This window comes from Vicia villosa, linkage group LG6 (genome assembly GCF_029867415.1).
Source record: "Vicia villosa cultivar HV-30 ecotype Madison, WI linkage group LG6, Vvil1.0, whole genome shotgun sequence".
NCBI lineage: Eukaryota > Viridiplantae > Streptophyta > Magnoliopsida > Fabales > Fabaceae > Vicia > Vicia villosa.
The window spans coordinates 160,460,620-160,481,988 of NC_081185.1; the positions used below are offsets into that span (position 1 = coordinate 160,460,620).

Consider the following 21,369-nt stretch of genomic DNA (forward strand, 5'->3'; position numbering starts at 1 on the left):
TTCACCTTCTTTGCTATGACACAAGCACATGGTACACCATATGTTTTCACAAGTGTGCAACCCCACTTTGAGCTTTCGAAGTCGCAATTTGAGGCCCGTTTGGCTTCGTGAAAAATATAATTCAAAGCTGCTCGAGATATGTTTCCCACCAACTAAGAATATAGAGTTTTGTCTTTGAACCTGTGTTCCAAAACTGTGATACTACGACCAAATGATATTTGTATCTCATTATGTTGTTTTTGTATCATTTTGTTCACAAAATCTCAACCAGCACATAAATCACTCTTGCTATTTCACAACCAATTCTTCAGACAAGCATGAGCAGACTCGACTCGGTTTGTTGTTGTATTTCTAAGGTTGATAACATGGTCGGTCCAAGCACAAAGAATTTTCTCCTTTACCTGGTCTAAAATTGTGCTTTCGAAGGAGCTATCGTACACTTGCTTGATATTTGAGATATTTCCAAGTTTTTTGCGCTTCAACATTGTAAGTATATTTTTGGGAGGTACCAAATTCAATGTCATGTCGGACACACACTCTTTCTCTTCTGGCAAGAGCCGACATGTAGTTGGATGACTAACTAACTTTTCTCATAAATCGTGATTGTGTAAACCATATATCACATTAAACTTCCATTTATTATTTGCCAACCGATAACCACGCAATTTAAATGGACATTTACATTTTTTGAACCGGTGTCATCTCGTATAAAATTCAGGACACTAGGTATATATTTCCCACCTCTTTCACATGTCAAAGTCACAAATTCCCCTCTTCTATCCGAACTATTATCGGACCTTCCAATCACAACATCAAAACCTAGTTTGTTGGCCTCTATACGAATCCAACGTAGTATGTCATCACGAAATTTATACTCTTTTGCATTTTGAAAATTGATCCGAACATCTATCGCCTTAGTTACAAGAGGTGAAACAACTTGAGATACATTAGACTTGGGAATGTCATCGCGATGCATCATACCTAATATGAAAAATAAACATTAAATTAACTAGTACACACAACAAGAAATAAGTTCTGGAAAACACCACTGACAATACAGAAAATACATTTCCGACAACGTTCAACAAACAACCGGAAGTACATTTATGGTATTTACGCGACCTTTTTTCAGCTGAAAAACCATATTAATGTGAACAATGAGGATTAAAATGAATAAAGTTTATCTTAAATTCCACATCTCTGAGCTCCTTTTGATATGATGAACCACAAGAATGAAGTTTTGGAGTGAAAAACTTGATTGAGAATGGAAGGATTTTTGGAGAAGTTTATGTAAAGTTTATGAAATCGGATGATCATGCAGGTTATTGTTTTAAGTATTGTGACTTTTGAGTTTCTCGGATATACACTTCTCGCACTAATTTAAGTAGGTAAATAGTGAGGTGACAGGAATTCAAATCTTCTCGCACTAATTTACCAAAGATGCATTTTCGTGAATAACCGGAGATATATCTCCAATTTTGTTTTCTCTTTAAATAGGGTGGATAGACTTTTGGACTTGTATTGTATTGTGAAAGGTGTGTATCAGAAATGCATTTCCGATTTTTGCGGGAGCATTTTCAAAATTCTATAGGGTATTTTACGCTTTATAGAGTGGAATAAGAAATCCTCTAATATAATAGTTATTTGGGCTTTAAAATATGGCCAATGATATAGAATATGCTTATGTTTTTTTAAATAAAAACAAGCTGCTAGTGTGGTGTAAAATATTTTGTGGGGAGAATAGATTTAAAAAAAATGAGAGGATAAAATAAATAAAATATAGAAAAAGTCACACACGGGTTGGATAATAAGTGAACTGATAGCTTATGATCGATGGCTGATAACTGATAGCTTATAACGGATGGCTGATGGCCAACGACTTATAGCTGATAAGCTGATTGAAGTATTTAATAAATTTAGCGGTTCAATTAGTTGATAAATCAAAATGACATAAAAAAGATTTAATATATTATTTTATTCTGAGTTAAAATAAATTATTAAGGATAGTAGTGAATTTTAGATAAAATAATAAGGATAAAAATGAAAGAAAGAATGATAAGCTATAAGTTAAAACGTTATTTGAAATAGTGTCTGAAAAATAAATTATAAGCTAGTAAAATAAATTATAAACTCGTGATGAAAAGATTGTATCAAACATGTCTTTTATTGTCCTAGGAACTTATAAACTATAAGCTTAAAAGTGTCTTGTCAAACAGAGCCTAATATATTTGATTGAAAAAATAAAAGATACACCGACGATATAAAATAATTTTACTCTCACATTCAATAAGCGCTGTGTATTCTGCCAAATCACGAAAAATATTTTAAAATAATTTGATTGACATGACAAACTAATGCGAAGTGTAAAAGTATTTTACAATGTAGCATTTACTTTAAACTCTATTCAATTATTCTGTCTTTTATTTAAATACTTTAAGTAATATTAATATTTTATTCAAAATTAATCAATTCTGTTATAAGTAAAAAAAAGTGCTAAAGTTAAAATTATAATAGAAAATATTTTTAAAAAAGAACCCAATTAATTAACCTTACAATAATGCTTTTCCGTGCAAACTTACGAAATTCGTTTTATCAGTTATTGATTTGTTTTTCAACATCATAAATTAAAAAGAAAAGGAAATCTTACATTAGTGAAAATGTAATTTATTTACAAACAATTCCTTTTGAATTGATGAAACGAAAGGAGTGTAGATGAGGAAATTCACCTCTAGTTAAGATTTCATGAGATGAATGGAGTATCTGGGTGAGTGTGGGTAGATATCTGTTGTGGAAAAGAGAGTTTGAAGGAACCAAAAAGCTGTCAACACCGAATCTCTCACGTGGCTCACCAGTCGAGAACTTTGAATGAAAAAGCAGATTCATACACCACATCCCGATGCCATATTTACCATTCAACACTTTTGCTTTTTTAAAATGCAACTACAACTACCACACCATTCTACTAGTAATTCTAATTAACCCACCTCCAAATCTTATTGCTCTTTTCCACATCTCATATGACAGATTATAATCCAAATCTGAAAAAGTATTTTTCTCGTGGAAAGGAATCTGGATCCCTTAACAAAAGCTTACTACACAATCCCTTCTTGGCAGAGAGAAATCACCGTAGAACCCTTTACAGATTTTTTACAGTCTTTGGTTTTGGATAAGACAGTCTGTGTAAAGTGAATTTTATCATCATCATGTCTACATTTCCATTTTCCACTATCTTTTCCAGCATTACAATTTGATGTAGAGATGAATAATTTTTCAAAAAATCTAAGAATTCTCAAGGGTGGTGAAACCCCACTTAACAATAGATGTGAGTGCCTAATTTAAGGTTTCCATCTATCAGGCCATGAAACATTTGAAGAATGACTTTTAGAACCCACGAGAGTCATTATAAAGACAATCAAAATCAGTTTTCAACAGCCATTGTAAAAGATGTGTTCCCTGCCAGTTTCTATCCAATTGTATACCATACAAAAATGCATTGAAGTTGCAATAAAATATGAATATCCATTGGGAAGGCTAACAATCATAAATCAGTGTCTAATATCTTAGAGAAAAAACAAAGGAAACAACATGAATATAAATAAATGTATAAACCTTAAGTCTGCAAACATTACAGTATGAGGAATAATACAACAATTGTATCTAATGCACATACAACAACATAGTTTTGGTCTCTATTGATTAGTAAATGGACATCCCAGGGCTCGGCCAAACTGTAAAATGAATGACATGAGAGCTCAAACCCTCAACGCAATCCTACAGTACCTATAGTTCAATAAAATAACAAAACTTCAACAACATAAGCCAAGGCAACAGAAAATTCCTTTAGAGATTTCTTAACCGAATGTGTACCTGGGATTAAAATCTGCCACATTAAATTCATAAGGATTCCTTGGCTCTATACACTGCTAGGTTGCTCGAGTCGTACGGAGGAATCATCCTCCATTGTCCAGACAAAATCAGGCATGTCCAACCTTGGCCCGGCAGTACTCCTGTATATATAAAGCTTCTCCACAGGACAACTATCTGGCCTTGAATCTGGAGATCCTCTTTCATCAATGACTTCAACATTAAGTCTGGGCATTTGCTGTCCCAGTAGCTTACATGCTCCATAACTCACTGGGCAAGAGGACATCCAAAGGGATCGCATTGTCTCGAGTTTTGCCGCATTGGCCAAGAGAGCCTTGTCACCAAAGGGGCAGTCCCTGATCTCTAGCTTCCTAAGATTATCGCACCCAGACAGCATATAATGGAGACCCAAATCGCTATCTCCAGCAAAGGCAACAGATAGCATCTCCAGCTTCTTCGCGTGAGTTCCAATATACTCAAAAACACGATCAGTAAGAAGGCCAGAAAGGGAAAGACGCCGAAGATCCTTACAATGTTCTACAATAGCTCCAAAACCAGAATCCAGTGGTTGAAGGGTAAGATAGTCAGGAGTTCGAGGCTCCAGAATACACAGGCGAAAGCGAGTCAAATTAGGCCTATTCTGCGCAATAGTATTTAGAGCAGCATTAGACATTTGACGACAAAAATATAGAATGGACTGGAGCTTTGGGCAGCCTTTAGATACAGAGACAAGACCCTGTTCTGTCAACGCAATATTTGGCTCTAAGCCAAATGGATCAGAAGGAAACACCCTCAACTCTTGTAGATCCTTGCATGAAGCAGCAACGGCATCAAGACCAGCATCTTCTATGTAATCAAGCACCTGTATCAACGGACTTTAATTAGCACAAGAATATACAACACGATTTAAGGGTATAGAATCCGAGATGCACACAAAACATGGAACAGGCAATACAATAATATCACATAAATCCAACATACCCAAAACCGCAACAAATTGGGGCATTGACCGACAAGCTTGATAAGATCAGAGCTTTGAATGACAGCATAACTCAGGTTTAGTGATGTTAGCCTAGTGCAGACAGGATTTAGTGCCGGAAGGTAGGATGGCAGAACTTGCCAAAAACCAGACAAGTTCTTCAATTGCTTACACCCAGCAAATGCGGTTACTAGGTTTGAAAAGACATCTGGACGCATCTCAGCTGAGTAAACTCCTGTGCCTAACTCAGCCAGCTGAGGACATCGGCTAAGTAAGTTCGGCAGTTTATCAAGGGGCGCAGCATGATTGAGACGAAGAGTCTGGAGGTTAGGACACCTACCAAGCAGACGCTCTAGTGCGGACAAATTCACCTCATTGTTCAAGCAAGAGATGTTAAGTGACACTAATGATGTGTAAGAATCAGGAAATTGGCTTAACCAATGCCCACTAAGGTCCTCCAGTTCACTCTCCTGCAAGTTCAATTCCTTCAAATTCCTACAATTCATGGGAAGACAAAGTCTTTATCAATGACACTTCATAAACCAGTATCTCCTATGGTTTTTAAGCAGTAAACAATGTAGTAAACTGAATCACGCTGAACCATATTTAACATCATAAGCAACAGTTAATGGCGCAGTATAAATTAAGGATATTATCCCCTTAACACTACAAACCAAGCATAAAGTAAAAGTTTCAAAAAACATATTTCTATTTTTTTTTTACACAAAAAACATATTTCTAATTAAAAATTCACGGAAACATGAAATAATGGTAGTAATATTCACAAACTGTCAGAGTATTGAGTGAATCGCATTTTCTGTTAACCATAAATAAAAGTGAAACGCATCAAGATTAAAAATGACGACAAATCAGCATTACTAAGCTAAAAAATGAAGAGTCAACCATTAATTAGCTCATAAATTTTACTTAATAAAAAATTAGTCCCTATAAATTTAAAAAAAAAAAACACTATTGAATTCCCTCCATCATAAATATAGTTCTTTATAACTCGAATAGTCTCTCACTAATCTAAAACAAGAATAGAACCTCTGAAATTGTGGTCATAAAATTGACAAAATTACTAAATTGATTTTGTTCAATTTAGGGGAGTAAATCCTAAATTCACAAATTTACTAATGACTTAATTGACCATCTTTACCATTTCAAAGGTCTAAAAGTAAGAGTTACTATTAACAACCAAATCATATCATTAATTTTAAACATGTATAACTCATAATCACAAAAAAACGGCTTTCTTAAAATGAGGTGTTTCTTTTTAAAAACTTTTTCAATCTTATCTCTTTGGTTTTCCCAATAATCATTTGAATCAAACCAAGTACATAACCCCAATACGAAAAAAACAAAAAGCTACTACATGGCGATGGAAGTGAATAATGTGATCATCTCATGACTCATGAATGCTTAATAGTAGGAAGGGAAATGGATCTAACATGAAAAAAACGAATAAAATATAAATAGTAAAAGTAATACATTTTCAACATCATCATATAAGAATTCATCAAAAAAATCCAAAATTTCACTCGACAAAAAACAATTATACAAAATATGTAAACAAAAAAAAATAAATCATTCTTTTTACTGTACAGTATTCAAAAAGAAATAAACATGAATCAAATCTGACCAATGACCACAAAAAAGTTAACTTAAAAGTTAAAACCTCACATGGCCAAAGACCAAGAGAATCTCCATCATAATTGCAAATAGAACACTAAAGCAAAAGCAAAGATCCAAACTTGAGATTATTCAATCAAATCACAATCAATTCACTCCATCTCAATTCAACGCAAACGAAACACAGAACAACCAAATGAGAAGAACAATTCCAAAGATGAAAAAAAACCTGCAATTAGAAGCAATGGCAGCAAGTCCATCCGTCGTAAACCCCTCACACGAAATAAGCACCAAAACCTTAAAATTCTTAAACGACTTAGCAATAAGCTCCAAGCTCTCATCTGTTATAACCATCCTCTTGAGCCGAATCTCTTCCAGCAACGGCAAACCACACGCCATAGCCGCGATCCACGGACTAACGTAACCTCCCCATCCTTCCGGCACCAAATTGAAGTCCGCAAAGTGCGGTTTCCCTTTCAACGAAATGGATCTCAGCTCCGGAAACCGTTTCGTCACCGTTGAAGGACTCACGGCATAGCAGTTCCCGACGAAAATCTGCCTCCTGCACCACCGTTCGATCTCGTACCATGATTTACACACTAAAGAGATAGCGTTTCGGTCTTTGTCACATTGAATGAAGGAGAACACGTACTCGAGAACTTCCTCAGGGAAACGGTTCGTCATTTTCTGCATGTGAAGAAACGAAACGGCGTCGTTTAGTTGAGTTTGAACTAAGAAATGAAGCTTGTGAAGAACGAGAGTGGTGCAGTTATGAGAGTTAGATCTGAGACACCATTAACGAGTTTAAAGTGTTTGTGTAAATGCGTGAGAGAGAGAAGATAAGAGTGGTTTATGTTGAGTTTGAGTGAGGTTAGAAAGTAACCATGGTTAAATAAGTGATGGATTATTGATCATTGATGGTGGTGAGGGAAGTGTTATTGGCAATTATTATAAGGGAGACACGTGGTTTGAGGAGTTAATGATGACCGTTTGATGAGGGTGGAAGAATTTGATCTTATCCGTTGAGAGAGATCGAAGAGGAGCCGCATAAAACGGGTGTGTGTGAAAAGACGTGGACTAAAGGGGACGCTATTTTCAGTTTCTCATGAGTTGTTGAAATGAGAAAAAACCGACATGGTTATTTAGCTTGTGAGTGATGAATTTTATCTCCATTTCTAAAAACGGAAAAAAAGAGGATTTCAATTTTTTTAAAAAATTAAGGAAAAAATAATGACGATGTTATTTTGTGATGATTTTAGAGTGGTCATATACTCACTCCCTCCGTTCCACAATAAATGATCCAGCATACATTTCACATCAATAATAATAAAGAGTATAAAAAAATAAGATAGATAATAATGTTTTTACTATAATACCCTTATTATGTATTGAAAATAGTGAATATTTTAATAATTAGAACGTTGAATTAGAAAAAGTGTATTGAAAATTGAAATGAGTGATTCATTTTGGAACACCATTTTATTTCAAATAAATTAGTCATTATGGGACGGAGGGAATAAAATATAAAAAATAAGAGTAATTAGTTCTCTAAAACTTTTTTTATTTTATAAAACTTCATGAAAATCTATCAATGATTTCTATGAAATTGATTATGAAGATTTTTTAATCAATTAAGTTTTTTTTATACTAAATCAATTAAGGATTTGTTACAATTAAATAGAAAATTTTTAATTGATTAAATATGTAGGCTCTGTTTGGTAAAATTAGCTGGTAGCTGATAGCTTATAGCTGGTAGTTGGTAGCTGGTAGCTGGTGACTGATAGTTGATAAGCTAACATGAGTGTTTGGTAAATTATTTGTTTCATTAGCTGATAGATACAAAATGACATAAATGATCATTTTAATTAATAAGGGTAATAATATTTTATTAAAATAATAAGGGTATAAATGGAAAAAAAAGTTACAAGCAAAAAGCTACAAGCTCAAAAGCTACTTCAAATAGCTTTTGATAAAAAAAGCTAAAAGCTAGTAAAAAAAACTACAAGATAAAAGCTAAAATAGCATTACCAAACATAACTTTTTCATTAACGTGAGCTGAAAAGCTAAAAGCTAAAAACTCTTTTTTGGATCTTACCAAACAGACTCGTAGTTGCTTTACGATTTTCTTTTCCATATTAGAGTTGTTGTATTTTGAATAAGATAATTAATATCGGACCGGAAATTGAATCGATGTATCTATAGATTCATAGTTTTAAGATTTGACCGTAGTTAAATCCGGGTTGCACCGATTATACATAAATAAATAAAAATTGTAATATATAAGAATAATAATGCAAAAAAATAATTATATTTTTTAAATAGTAGAACAATTTCTTAATAATTAATACTTAATAGTTTTTTATACTTTTTATAGCCTTTTATATTTTTAATAGGTTATATAAGTAAGTTTAAAACTTTTATTTTAATATAATAATAATAATTAATAATTTTATAACTTTATCAATTATTTATTCATGACATTCTCTGGTTATTTCCTATACGTTGAACTGTATTTTTTCGTATTTATCTATTATATATTATTATAAAAAATCTACATTCATTCATCAAATGAATAGAGAATAAAAAAAGAATTTAAAATAGATTTTACTTTGATTTTTCCCACGATAATCTGTACTAGAGTGATTGGAGAAGGAAAAAAATAAAATCATACATTATGTTGATTCAAAACGAATTTTCATATTTTAATAAATCAAAAGCAAAATCCGGTCTGACCCTAAAAATTACCTAAATTGTTGGTTTTCCGACGTTCAAGTGATTTTTGACCGGTTTTCTTATTTAAATCCCGAGTCTTCTGCATGTCGATTTTCAAGTCCAAAAAGACCGGTTAGGATTCTGGTTCCTGATTCGACCGGTTGAACCAGTCGGTCCGATTTTGATTACCATAATTTTAAAAGCTCTTAATCGGTTACCATTACGGTTAATCAATTAAAATGACATATGGATCATTTCGTTTTTAAGACACATATTTTCCTATATATCCTCATTTCATTTTGTACAAAATTTTTGAATAGAAATTCTTCTATATTTCTTTTACTCTCTTTGATTTTGAATTACTTTTTCACGAGAATTGTCATAATGCTAAAAGACCAAAAAGCCTTATGAGAATTTTGTTGTAATATGTATTGTGCTTTAATTTTCTTTATTCAAGAGTTGATTCTCTTGTGAAATTATTTTTGTAAAAAAGGATTTAAAAGGTTACAAGAAAAAACCAATAAAAAAGTTTATTTGAAGGTTCCTGAGTTAAGCCCATGTAAAAAAATTGTATGTTGGCTATTGAGTTTAGTTAGTTGTTTACCGATGGTTTTGATAAATAATTACTTGGAGGATCAAATAAGAAAATCCTAAGATATTTTGTTTATAATTCCTAAAGGAGAAGTGTTTGAATGTGGTTGTTAGTATAAAAATCGACTAAAAAAGTGACTTGAAAATGATTTGTAAATATAAAGGAAAGCAAAGGTTTCGACTGTGTTGAAGTCTTTTATGAAATAAATTGCAAATGAACAAGGCTGGAATAGAATAGGTGAAAGTAAATGAAAAATGCTTTCCTTAAATGTATAAAAGTTGGTATGCAAAATCACATATTTCTAACAAATGTGTTTCTCGTTCTGACTTGGGTACTTTGAATTTTATAGAGATTTTACAATGATGTTGTCACCCGATTCATAACGCTAGAACCACTATATATACTAATATTATAAGGGAAATGCTAACCAGTGCCCTCAGGGCAATAGTTAAGACTTTCAAATAAAAAATTTATCTCGGTAATCTGCGTATTTAATGCCTCAAAAATTAAAATATTAAATTTTTAAAAAAATATTTCCTTTTTTTGGAATGCTTAACCATTGCCCTGAGGACACTGATTAACAAGACCCATATTATAAATAACTATTTACATCAGTTATGTCTTCATCATTCGACATGTAACCCTCTACATGGTTTCTAATCTTTTGACTTGCTTCCACATGCCTTCGACGTCTAGATAAGATAAAAAACAGTTATTCAATCTGATCTTCAACTGCTGCGGTCGACAGCTCATCCTGTTGAGTTCTTGGGAGCAGCACCTTCATGATTTTAGAAAATATGTTAAGTCCTAGATCTTAGGGTTAGTGTGTCGAACTCAATACCATTGGTCGAAGACTACTCTTGTCGAACATATAACCAAAAGCTCTCATATTTTAACCATGTATTCTCTCAACATCTTATTCTCTTGATCGAATCCAGCGTGTCGAGAATTCCATTCTAACACCAGTGTAACAGGTTTATTAATTTGTTATTGAAGGTTCGTGGGAAAATCCTATAGAAATCTCGAGTGTGATTTTAGAGGAACTCTCTAGGGGAAACTCTATGAGACATAAGTAGATCAAATGGTTAGGCAAAACCTAAAATCACTATTGCACTTTCTCTATCTCTTCTCTCTTTACTTTTATATTGTTTAATTTATTCGTGTTGTGTATCTCATCATCTTCTTTTTATATTTCAGCTATTGTATCTCTATGTGATTATCAAAACTAAAATAATTGTTTAAATGAAAAATATTTTATAAATTCATTACTACAAATAACACTTTTTTATGACGAAGTTTACACCTCAGACAATTGAAAAAGGAGGGTATAGGTCCTGGGAGCACCATGTTTTATTTATTTTTTAATAAATAACTTTTTCCCTCGGTTTTTTAGAAAATCAAAGAAATATAGCTATAATGGAGCTCGCTTCGACACTTAATTGTTGTATAATATGTTTTTTCTCAATTGTTTAATCAATATTTCTCACTTGTCGCCTTTCCAAATATCATTTTTATCTTTGTTTGTTTTTTATTAGTATTTACCTCTACTACATGTTCCAACTGAGCGCTAATATAACTTCTGTTATAAGAGTAACCGTCTTAGGAAGTAGTATGATGATTTCAAATACTTTTTTATTAAGAAGGAATTTTTCAAGAATACATCTCCAATGATTAATGGTGAAAAATTTAATATGAGGAAAGAGAGGATAAAAATATTTTTTGATTCTATAGATTGTGATTTTATGGCATTTTATTTTAGAAGATCCATTGGTTCCAACTTTTTTTTGTTACTAATGAAGTAATAAACAAACCAAATTATTTGTGGATCACATAAGAAAATAGAAAAGTGCAACAACAGTTTTAATCTAAGTACTTGATGACTAGTGTGTTAACCACTAAAAAGTTATGTTATGTTTTTAACTGTCACACGAATAAAGATATGTGGGACACCCTACAAAAATATATGAAGTTCCAACTAATTTGGAAAGGATAAACACATGAATTCAAAAAAATGATACATCAAATACAACTGAAGGATGGTTTCCAAATATTGAAATTAATCTCAAAAAGTTTTATGTATATTTTATTTTGCAGACATGTGCCTAGAAAACAAGTAACATTTGAAGTTTGGGCTTATGATCATAGTCCATCAACATGGTATTTTATTAGTAATTTCTAGTGTTTTGATTAGTTTTTGAAGGAGAGTAACAAGGTTTTAAGATGAATTTTGGTAATATTTGAGATAGTTGAGAAAGCTATGAATTTTTAGCTCATTTTATATAATGACGTTTGTCAAGTAATTTGATTATATCTAGAGCTTTGTAACTCCAATTGAAGTGGAACCAGCGAAAAATAAAGGCTTACAAAAGAGCTAGCAACTCAAAAAGTGAGAAGTGATGGCTTTGAATCGAATTGTGGTTTGGACGCATTATTTGTTTATAAAAGGAAAAACATGTCGAATTTTCGGAGGGAGATTTTTGTTAGAACAATTTGACGACAACAATGAATTCTTGAACAAAAATTGAAGATTTTTCTCCATTGAAGACCAAATTCTATATCTAAATGCTTGTATATTTTTTCTAAACTTTTTGCTATGAATAATTTGATTATGAGTAGTTAATTTTTTTTAGATTAAGGCTTTTAAGATAAATTTATTTTGATATGTTTAAACCATGTAATTAGTCAAGTACTATTCTATTAATTTTCAATGTCAATATTATTCAGTTATATTTGTTCTTAATTTTTTTTGGTATATTTACGAATATATGAATTGATCTAGGGTTTGAATGATTATTAACTCTAACTTTTGAAACCTGACTTAATTTAACGGTTCAAATTAATAATGACTTTAAGAATAAAGAATTATAATTTTCGATATAGAAATTAACGCGCGATAAAACTTGTTTTAGTTTAAAATTCACTAAAGAGATTATGGGATTGTTATCAAAAGAGAGGGCTATACACCAAGGAATTATTGGGTATAACTATTTTGTTAATTTATCGTAATACTAAAAGAACACTTTAAGGGAATAGACACAATTATAAAACACTGATAAATAAAATATTCGAGAAAGGCTTTTAATTTATGATAAATTTCATCTTTTTATTTTCTCTTCTATTGAAAACCAAACTTTTATGAAAATCCCCCAACTTAGAAATTTCAGTATAATTATATTGTTGAGTTGCAATTAAGAAATCCCCGTGAAAACGAACTTAATATAAATATTATTACTTGACAATAATCTAGTACACTTGCTAAATTAATCATTAGTCATTATGAAATATGGAGGTCTTGTTGAACAAAAGTTGGTTTCATGAAAAATGAACTAGAATTTTGATTTTTATGATAACAAAATGAAAGAGAATAATTGTGTTCTCTAACGCGTGTTACATATGTAAAAAGCTAATGAAAAATACTCTAAGTAATATATATGCCCTTGAAAGAGTGTGTCAATTCATCTATATATGACTATGATTATTTGGACACAAAATAAATATGAAAGATATCATGCAGTACCTCGTTCATTAAGCATCCATTAAAGCATCATCTTGACGCGCGTCTTGAAGACTTTTCTCTGTTATCTTTTGGTAAATGATTTTATTATTATCATTTCCTCAATAACTACTCAAGTTGGCATCATATTATTCTACTCAATTCAATGTTACATAAGTCAACACTTTGATCTTCTGCTTAGAAAATCAAGTTGTTATCCTCTGAAAAGTCCACCCTCTAATGAATAGTTAATAAGTATTTAGAAGATTATTCTCTAGAGAATAAGTTTAACTATTTACTTCCTAATGTATTGAATTTAAATTTAAGATACAAATAGCAATAATACACAGGGTATGAAGAAACAAGTTGTGTTAAGAGTCCCACATCGAACAATATATGGCCTGAACATGTCCTTATAAGTGGGGGCAATCCTCACCCTACAAGCCGGTTTTGTAGGGTTGAGTTAGGTCTAACCACACTTCTTAACATGGTATCAGAGCCTGGTTTAAGATCCGGTGGGCCACCTTCTATGGTTTCCGCTATCGGGCCACCCACCATTTATTTCCACGCTCCAGTTGTCTAGTCCTGGGCGTGAGGGGGTGTGTTAAGAGTCCCACATCGGATAATATATGGCCTGAACATGTCCTTATAAGTGGGGGCAATCCTCACCCTACAAGCCGGTTTTGTAGGGTTGAGTTAGGCCTAACCACACTTCTTAACAAGTTGTGTGTTACATACAAATATTAGTGCACAATATTTTTATGTTTCGAGTACATGTTATATGAAATTACCAAACTCTGTAATACAAGGAATTACAATTACTCTTGTCACAATGTCTAGAATCTGACAACTGTCAAATTTATGAATTTCTAAGTATTCTTAAGTTCTCTAAGACATAAATACAATACTTTTGTAAGAATAAAATATGTGAAACAAAGGAAATAAAAAGAATTTTGAGAATCAACATTAAGAATAAGCATTAAGAGAAAATTATTTACAACACTTATAATTTATTATAAGAGTAAACACAAACACTTTTTTTTATTTGATTGTATTTCTTCAAATGGATCAAAATGTAGCCATATTCTTTAATAAGACAAAGAGACTAAGCCGAAGTAAGCTCTTTATAAGTGAGAATTGTAAGATATTTCAGTTAAACTACAAGATGTTTTAGTGATATTGTAATCAGTTGGATTATAAAAAAAAATTAGTATAAGGGAATTGGACGTATCCGAATTGTAGGGTGAATCATGATAAACTATTTATCTATATTTATTTCTTTATTTATTTACCTTCATCATTTTGATATTTGAATTAGTTTTCATGTTAAACATTGAAAAAGAATTGATCTCCAACAGAATTTAAGTCTTTTTTTTCTTGTATTTTTCTCACCTTATACCTACATGTGACATTTTTCAGTAATAGTTCTTTTTTAAGTATCACTCACACCCACCATATTCTCCGACTATCTTGAAGATATATTTACCAATAATATTCTTTCAGTATGTTTTCAAGCCGTATTTATTTCTTTTTCGATTTTTTCTATGACAATTGTTCAAAGACTTTGCCAATTATTTAATAAGTTTTGCTAAGTAAATAAAGTTTCTTATATTTTATATCAACATTAATGGTGTATTATATAAAAAAATTCGAATATATTACATATAATAATAATAATAATCTTATCTAAAGTTGTTAAGTTTCTTAATAATTTTTTGGGCCAAAATTAGAATATCTTTTTCATTTAACTTATTTATTTATTTATATTGTTTTATTTATTTATATTGTTTAGCAAAAATAAACAAAAAATAACCATGATCTCTATAAATTATTTTTTTACATGTTTATTAACTATTTATAATTTTCCAAACAATTACATTGGTTGTTTAGGTAATTATTTAAGTAGAAAATTATAGGAAATGGAGATACACATCCGAAAGCACTTTTTTTTTAAAAAAAAAGTTGTTTCTTTCTATAGGTACATCTACAGAATCGTAAAAAACATAGTGAACCTTGGCAAAATTCAAAATATTTCAGTTCAGTGAATCTTCCGTAGATGTATCTATGAAATGTGTTAAAAACAAAGTGTTTCATAGATATACCTACGAATCATTCTGTTATATTTTAAATTACGTTTAGTATAAGTTATTAGTAAAACTTTGTAGTTGATCTGCACTGAATCTGATTTCATCATGCAACACATGGTAATGTGTTGGTCGAATGCTCCGGGAGAGTTTAGTTATCTTGGATAATGTCAAAGAAGTTATGTTTTATTGTTGTTGTTGGCTTGACTTTTTTAGGAGCCTTAATTTGGTAGTTATGTTTTACTGTTGATGTTGATGCATATTGTGCAAACCTCCTAGTTATAATGGGGTCTGGCTGGTCGGCCATAATGTCTGCGTAATACAAATAACGTCGAATTAGATACAATTAAATTATAAAACCAAAAGGAAATAGGAAAAACAAAAAAAAAGATTTTTCTTTATTGCGTAGATATATCTACAGAAGCATCTACACAACGTTTTGCGACATCCAAACCTCAACAACGGCATCTGTACTGTTTAAAATATTCCAAAACTCAACCAACAATAACTACGCATTAAATTGAGATTTGAACGAGTTGGAATTAGTTTTGAACTCAAAAATACTCGAAAATAACTCTATTACGGGAAATACTCGAAAATAACTTAGAAACTCGAAAACTTACCGATTAAATTAAATTTTAAAGGAGTCGAAATGTGTTGATCGTTTATGTTGATGTTCACTTCCGAATTAAAAAAGAAACAGTGGGGTTTGGTGGGAGTTTAAAATTTGAGGTTGAGAGAGTTGGAGTTTGAAAATTAAAATGTTCATAATGAGGAGGAGAAGAGTCTGGCTTTATTTTAACACCACATTCCTCTGTAGATGCATCTACGGAACAACATAACGTGAAAACAAAACAAAAAATTACTTTCGAAGATACATCTACAGAAACAGAAGAATAACAACTCGCATGATGTATGAGATATACAAAACAATGTAATAAGAATTTTTCTAAATGTATACAAACGTCCATCTATAAATAAAGTTATTTTTTTATGGTCATGAAACGGGTTATTTTAACAAAGTGATGTATGAAAAATTATGAGGAATCAAAAGAGAGATCTAAATTTTATTTATCGTTTTATTGTTTCTCTCAATTTTTTAATTATAATAAAATATACATTGTCATTTTTTCTAAGATGCAAAATATTAAATTTTTGTTATATTTTGCATAAATAACACACCAAATATAGATAATATAAACTATATTTTGCATAATAATTTAACTAAAAAATAATATGAATGAATTTTATCTTACTAACCTATGTTACGTCATCAAAATTGACATGGACTAAATAAACATTTCAAATACTATATAAAAATACCAAATACTCAATTTAAAAATAGAGGAACTAAAATTTAACTTTTAAGATAAATTAAAGAATGAAAAATATATTTAATTGGTTGCACTACTAGAAATACACGTATTACCTGCGGAATTTTCTGCGGAAAATATTCCGCAGAAATACCTGGAAAATATTCCGCAGAAATACCTGCGGATTTTCTTGTGGAAAATATTCCGCAGATATACCTGCGGATTTTCCTGGGATTTTAATAAATAAAATTAATTTCCTGCGGATCTAAAAGTGGCAGCAAATTCTGCAGAAATACCTGCGAATTTTGCTGCGGAATATATATTTTAAACAAAATATTTACATAAATTATAAAATCCGCAGGAAAATTCGCAGGAAACTTTCCTGCGGATTTTCCTGCGAATATTTACTTGATAATAAAATATACTGTAATAAGAATTCCGCAGGTAATTCCGCAGGTAAATTTCCTACGAAATTACCTGCAATTTTGACATATTTCAATATTTAAATTTATAAAAAAATTAATAATTTTTTTCTATTTTATTAATTATTTTTATGGTTTTTTTATTTAGTTTAATTTTAATTTTTAATTCTAATTTTTATGGTATATTAGAAAAAGTAATTTTTGAAAATTTAGTAAAAGATAGTTTTTAAAATTAAATGTAATTTCTAGAGTATCTTTCATATATTAGACTAAATAATATACCAGTGATAAGTTTGTAATAAAGAATTATCATATATTTTCACGAATGTTCGGTATATTATTATTTGCCTAATAAATTTTTCAGTAAATTTTTCAAATTTTTATATATTTTTATAGAATTGCTGACTGTTTAATTATGTTTTTGTACCAATATAATCCTGTTTATAAAGTTTTTCATTTAAAAACACTTTTACAAAATTATTTTTGTAAATTTTTTTAATAAATTTAAATGTTTTATAAAACTAATAATGTCTATTATAATTTTATCAAAAGGTATTTTATAAATAATAATTATTATTATTATTATTATTATATTAATCTTTTTTATAATTATTTAGTATACAAATATTTATTAATTATAAGTTGATTAGTGTGTGTATGGATAAAAAATGTGAATATTCATATATCTGTTTAATGTTTTTTAGTAGCCTATGTAGAAAAGTTAATAAAATTTTAATGGTTAATTATTCAATATTATTATATTAATTAATTTTTTTAATGTGAATTGAATTATTTCTTAAGGAGAAAACAGAAGAAGAAAAAGGGTCCTTAGTTAAAATCGAAAACGGTATCCCTATTCCTCTTTTCAAAACCATGCACAAGTCTCTCTCCCTCTCATGGTAAATCATAGACAACAATAGATCCAATAGCAACCACACACAACTTTCAAACTCATAATCAGAATAAAAGGGCGAAATAGAACGAGGAAAGCAAAAGCGATTCACGAAAGGGGAAGAAAGGTGGAGTTACCGAACATAAATGGAGAACGAAGGTGGTCGTTTTCAATGGTGTGGTGGTTGCATCGGCTGAGGAGCGTGTTGGTACTTGTTGCAGTGGCGTGATGCACTTCGGAGCAATTATCCAACAGTTTTCTGGTGGTCGAAAAACGAGAATCTCCTTTTCCCTTTTGATTTCGGTTCCGATTCTCCTTCTTTCTTTTGCTTCTATTTCGTTTGTGTGGTGTTATTTGTTGTTGTTTCTGTTATCAATGTGTTTTCAAAATACAGAGCTTTGCACCTTGCTCGCAATGTGTTCGATGAAAGTTCCAAACCAATTTTTTTTGTGTTTCAGATTTGTGGTTGTTGATGTTTTATTGTTATGGTTAATCGTTTCAGTATCTTAATGCTGAAGTCTAAATCTGGATTGAAGAAACTTATTGAGTACCTTTATGGATGTGGAAGAACAAGCTCTGTATATATCCTTACATTACAAGTCCTATATGTTATGTTTGATAGTTTCATGTTCTTGGATTTGATTAGTGTTATATGGTGATGGTTCTACTTATTTGCACCTCTGTTGCTTGATGAAAATGTGTTTAAATATGTATGATTAGCTTTGGTGTTTCTGATTAGTTGATTTTGTTTTTTTGTCTATTTGTTTTGGAGAACAGCTTTACTGATTGGTGTCATTGTTCTTAGAAAAATAAATGTAAGTTCAGAAGCTAAAGATGGGAACTCTCCTCGGAAACCTCAACCTAATGAACCCCGGCAAGAATCTAAACTGGAACTGTTTGGATATGATTCCATTGTCAATATTCTTGGTCTCAAAAGGTACTTACTTGACTTGCTAGATACACTATGAATCATTATTCTTAATCTGTTGTTAAACAGAGTTGGTGCAATAATGACTTGTTTAAATGGTTTTTGTTTGAGATTCTGTTCTTTGCCTTACTAACTACCTTAGGCATTGTTTATTTTGTGGAAATATTTAATTTCAATCTTTAAGATTTGTGTTAATTGTACTTACTAACAATTAGATATACGATACTCTTGAAGTTAATTTCTTTTGACGTAAACGTATTGAATATGGTGGTAAGATGATTGTGTTGCTGTTGATGATCTCGTACTGTTAAAACAGAAATGAGCGTGCTTCAACAACTGAAGTTGGCAGAGATCTTCTTGAGTCTAGCTCACATGACAATTTAGAAAGCCCGAGCACTGACCGTTTTTATGCTTATATATCTGATGCAAAATGTCGAGCAGTTGTAAGCTTTTATTGATTCAGGTAGTTTTTCCATTCTATTCCTCCTTACATTGTGAAGATGCCATTTAGAAAGAATATACCCAAAAAAAAGTATAGTTTACGTTCTGCTTTGGATCCCTATTCAGGAGCTTCGGAAGCAGGTTTTCTTTTATCACGTTATGTTCAAGATTTGCAGAGTAAATTGTTGGTTGAAGATTGACACAAAACTCAGTCTCAAAAGTTGCTTATGGAACCTGTTGAGTCAGGTTTTTCTCTTCATTCCTCTTTGTCTTGACATCAATATGTTCTATTGTTCTATTTATTTTACATGCTTTGAGTCTTTGAGTTGTTAGTAGTACATATACTAAAACAACATAAATAAAGGTTAAGGGGATGTTTGAGCTTTATACTTGAAAACTTGAGTTTGCCGTGTTTGATTTTCCTCTAAATTAATTATCTGCATTTTTGGGGCTATTAGTAAAACTCATGTAGCACCTTGTTGTTCATGTTAAATGTTTAACTAAATGGATTGTGAAATAGTTTTGTAAAATCCTGTATTTGGTGTTTAAATCTTTTGTGGTTAAGTGTTTCATGCTTTTATGAAAAGTGTGTAAGTTAGACAAAAATAAAAATGACTCGGGAGAAACTAAGTAATTTTAACGAGCATGAGTTAATTATAAGATTATTCAATTCTTTTCTAATTTTCATGTACCTTCATTTTTCTATCTAGTTTATTTTTTAAGTTCTCATATAACTTAGTTAAAATTTATTAAAATTGATGTATACATGAGTCCAAAACATCCATTTTAGCTATTCCAGCCAAATAATTAGGTTTGGTGGATGGGTTATTATCATATAAGACATTAAATGGTTCCATATGTATGATAGAATGAAAGAAGGTGTTGTGCTAGAATTTAGAAAGGTGAAGACCCTTAAAATAATAACCTAGTCTCCTTGCTGACATGTCTCTTAAAATGCTTTATGGATAGTTACTGGTATAATTGTGATTCCAACTATTGGAGTGTTGTCTGCAAGCATACTTACGGTGAAGATTTCAAGTTTAAAGCTGGTTATGATTCAGAGGTTCGCCTTGGCTGGGCTTCCCTTTGGGTATGTATCTCATTTTGCAAATTTGCTTTTCATAACTAGTGTCATTGATACCATCTGTAAATACTTCTGTCAATTTTGCATTTCTAATTGTGGCCATACATTACTAATTGTCTGTTGACTTTGAACTCCTATATTTTGGATTATAATTGATGTGACTATTATAGTCATAGGTATATTGACCTACATTGGAATTTTACAGTTTTAGACATAACATGATACTGCTTCATGAATATAAAGGATGCATCATGCATGTACTACTCCTTCCTGAACATTTTAAGCCCTAGCATATCATCTAGCATAAATGGCTTAGTGATTTAGCTGTTTATTCGGTATAAAACTATTGTCAATACCTGCATTTATCTCCTTTTAACTTGGATTTTTTATGTAATTTCAAAACTAGTACTAAATTAGAAGCCAATTTTCAGTATTTCAAAAGTAGTCTCCCATCTTTATACTAAGAAATTCAGAATGATAGTGAGTAGCATGAAAAACATAAGCCTAGTGTCTGAAATTCCTTACTGACAGCATTTGATTCATTCAGGTTGGAGATGAAGGCGGGAAAGCAAAAACAGCTTCGATGAAGATGAAAGTTCAATTCATTCAATTCGACTCGATTTATGCTTCGTTGCAACTTAAATTTTATTCTGACGTTGCTTCAGTTTTTTATTCAGGTTATTGTTTCGATTTTGTTCAGAATTGAACTGAATTTTATCTATCAACTCTTTTTCGATTCTGTTTCGACATTGTTTGCATTTTGAAATGTGTTTTCAAATTCAATTTTCTGCAATTAGAATATTAGAATTAGAATATGAGTGTTTGTATGCCAAATTTTGACATGAGTTGTTAATGAATGTTTTAGCTGGATGAGAACTTGTTGTTTTGTGCTAGATGATGATATTCAGGTGGGATTATGTATGTGATTGTAGA

At 31.0% G+C, this 21,369-nt stretch overlaps 1 protein-coding gene and 1 long non-coding RNA gene across 2 annotated transcripts; one reads left to right on the plus strand and one right to left on the minus strand.

Annotated features, from left to right (window-relative positions):
• Positions 1 to 3,577: 3,577 nt before the first annotated feature.
• On the minus strand, positions 3,578 to 7,376 carry LOC131610860 (protein TRANSPORT INHIBITOR RESPONSE 1). The gene is made up of 4 exons (XM_058882915.1): positions 6,705 to 7,376; positions 4,846 to 5,338; positions 3,868 to 4,726; positions 3,578 to 3,780 (listed from the first exon to the last, which is right to left on the minus strand). The coding sequence occupies exons 1-3, from the start codon at positions 7,166 to 7,168 to the stop codon at positions 3,914 to 3,916; spliced, it is 1,770 nt and encodes a 589-aa protein (XP_058738898.1). The 5' UTR covers positions 7,169 to 7,376; the 3' UTR covers positions 3,578 to 3,780; positions 3,868 to 3,913.
• Positions 7,377 to 19,454: 12,078 nt separating this feature from the next.
• LOC131613002 (uncharacterized) lies at positions 19,455 to 21,114 on the plus strand. The gene is made up of 3 exons (XR_009287534.1): positions 19,455 to 19,598; positions 20,322 to 20,442; positions 20,984 to 21,114. It is a non-coding gene; the product is annotated as an uncharacterized LOC131613002 (long non-coding RNA).
• The last annotated feature ends 255 nt before the right edge of the window (positions 21,115 to 21,369 follow it).